The sequence below is a fragment of the Temnothorax curvispinosus genome, unplaced genomic scaffold (assembly GCF_003070985.1).
Source record: "Temnothorax curvispinosus isolate PA1 unplaced genomic scaffold, ASM307098v1 QBEX01012745.1, whole genome shotgun sequence".
NCBI classification, from domain to species: domain Eukaryota; kingdom Metazoa; phylum Arthropoda; class Insecta; order Hymenoptera; family Formicidae; genus Temnothorax; species Temnothorax curvispinosus.
The window spans coordinates 2973-5934 of NW_020222525.1; the positions used below are offsets into that span (position 1 = coordinate 2973).

At 37.9% G+C, this 2962-nt stretch overlaps 1 protein-coding gene across 1 annotated transcript; it reads right to left on the reverse strand.

The window, feature by feature from the left end:
- Window positions 1–1026: 1026 nt before the first annotated feature.
- LOC112462794 lies at window positions 1027–2811 on the reverse strand. The gene is made up of 3 exons (XM_025028821.1): window positions 2781–2811; window positions 1230–2413; window positions 1027–1032 (listed from the first exon to the last, which is right to left on the reverse strand). The coding sequence occupies exons 1-3, from the start codon at window positions 2809–2811 to the stop codon at window positions 1027–1029; spliced, it is 1221 nt and encodes a 406-aa protein (XP_024884589.1).
- Window positions 2812–2962: the final 151 nt, after the last annotated feature.

The window sequence follows — 2962 nt, forward strand, 5'->3', positions numbered from 1 at the left end:
CAGGTTATATTATTGACCAAACTGACATTTATTTTTATTCCGTTAACTCGACGTTTCGACACTGGTTTTGTGTCCTTATCAAGAGATTTCTAAAAGTATGCAAAACGAAGTCGTTACAAGCATGTTGTTATAGGAACGAATGTCGCACGAGAAACAATCAAGGAAATATCTACCTATATTTATCGCAATTGCATTAGTTGCTCACAAAGTTCTTGCCGTTTAACTAACATTGTCAAGGTTTAAAAAAGTCGTAGTCTAGAGCGAGCCGCAGTCATGGTGTGAACGGAACAGACCGGTGACACGTCGTTCCGGATCGAAAGACAGCGACTGACCAATCGTTGATATATAAATAAACGACTGTATAGGTCAAACAAATAGAAATAACGTTTAGAGAGTAATTATTACGTGGTTCTTATGATTCTATCGTATAGCGGACTGAGATTCTCAGTGTCTTTTTTTAAATTAATCGTGTTCTTTTGTTCTTTTTTTATGTAAAACATCTCTGCAATCTCCCTCTTCCTTACATATCTCTCCCTATGCATGATTTTCGTATCGGACCATTTAAAATTATGCCCGTGTGTAAGTCGGTGCTTGCTAACAACGGAGTGTTTATTCACCTCTTTTTTGATGTCACCTAAATGTTCCTTCACACGAGTTTCCAAATGTCTTAAGGTTTGTCCAATATAAGAAACGTTACAGTCGTTGCATTCGATTTTGTAGACCACTCCTGTTTCTTTCATATTATCGAGCTTATCTTTACCCCGTTTTATAATTGAATCCATCTTTTTTGGAATCGTGTAAAGGACATCGAGGCCACATCGGTTTACGGTCCGGCGAATATCCTCACTAAGACCCTTAATGTAAGGAAGCGCAATGCATTTCCGGGCGTCGAAAGTACTGCTTACACTACTACAGTCAGTGATGTTATTGCGACGCTTTAATTCCTTTAATCTGTTGTTAATTTGCTTATCAATCAGCTCTTCTGGGAAGCAATTATTCCTAAGGATGTCTCTCACAATTTTAATATTAGAACTGTGAAATTGTTTATCCGAAAGCAAAATTGCATGGTCAACAAGGCTTGTGATTGTATTATATTTGTATTTCAATGGATGGTTGGAAAAGTAATTTACATATCGGCCCGAGAACGTGGGTTTCCTGTGCCAATTAGTCAAAAGCCTGTTGCCATTTTTGATTATGAGAGTATCTAGAAAGGGGATGGCCCCATTTACCTCCAATTCGTGAGTAAATTTTAAACGGGGGTGATAGTTATTAAACGCGTCAAGGACATCCCCAATTTTATCCTTAGGAATTACGGCAATAACATCATCGACATAACGGCGGAAAAACGACAGAGAAAAATTAAGCATAGCAAGACAGTGAGTCTCTAAATCCTCCATCACAATATCCGCTAATATTGGTGAAAGCGGAGATCCCATCGGGCTGCCAAAGATCTGTTCATATGTGTCACCATTAAAACTGAAACTCGTAGATCCCAGTACCAGCTCAATAGCATGCAAAAATTGCGGCAAATTAAGATTCGTGTTACCCGAGATATCCTGCCAACGTTTTTCTATTCCTCTGAGAACTAACTCCTTCGGGATGTTGGTGAAAAGAGCCGTTACATCGAGGGAAACGAGTACCTCGTCAGTATTAATCTCAATGTCCTTGATTTCTCTTACAAAGGACCAACTGTCCTTGATGTGAGACTTAGGTGGGCGAATAGAGTGATGCAAGATACTGTGGAGAAAGGACGCTACGTTATATAAGGGACTTCCCAAAGCCGAAACAATAATCCGTAGCGGAAAACCATTTTTATGGATCTTTGGCAGCCCGTAACAACGTGGGAGATTCCCGTTGGTGCAATTTAAACGCTTGTAGTCCGAGTCCTCGATAATACCACTGTCTCGCCACGATCTGACAAGTTCATTTAATTTCAAGGAGATTTGTCTAATAGGATCTTTCTTTAATTTTTTGTACGTGGACTCGTCTTTAAGTAAATCGGTCATTTTTGTCAAGTATTCATCCCTGTCCATAATAACAGTGACCTGACCCTTGTCAGCCTTCGTGACGAAGACATCGTGGTTTTCTCGTAAAAATTTTTTGCATTCCGCGTATCTATTTAATATGCAGCGATCGACCAAATCTACGTGGTTTTTATTCACTAAAAATCTATGTAAAGAATCCGTTAACGACTCACGTACACTATTTACCGCATTTTCCGGAAACCTGTGAGCATTAACTTCGAAATTCTTTATTGTTTCTAAAACGGAAATTTCGCGGTCTTTTTTATCGAATTGGTTAATCGGTAACGCAAATTTATCTCCCAAACACAGAAAATCTGACACAGAGTTCGGTATCTGCTTATTACTAATGTTGACTAACCATTTCGATTTGTCTATCCTCGAAAAAGGATCTGCCACAATGTTTCGTTTTTTTATTATTCTGTTAAATTTGTTGATAGATTTAACCTTTAGAGAATCATTGTATTTTATAACCTTCTCATTGTTACATTCGAGAAACTCGTTAACCAAACTCTCAGGTAAATTTTTGAATAGTTCTTTTTCAATATTAATGATTCTAAATCTTAAATTTTTTAACACATAATGGCAATCACCGATTTCCAGATTCAATATAACACCCTGACTCCGTCTTTTGAGACTGTCTACCTTATTTAACGCCCTATTGTTCCGGAAGCGAAAATTAAATTTCATATTGTAAATGTGCGGCGGTAACACACCGTATTTCCTACAGCGGATTAAAAAGGTGAGCTGTTGGCTCACTTTGCAGATCCTGTTTCTTGTGTTGATCCATGACTTCAGTAAAATTGTGTTGTTATATCCATAATTCTTCGTGATGTTCCCGAAAAAACCCATGCCTCATCCAAACCACCATTATTGAGGTCAGTGGTGTGTAAAAATTTTCAAAATTCTTTGTTTTGTCAGTGAAAAATTAACACAGGTTA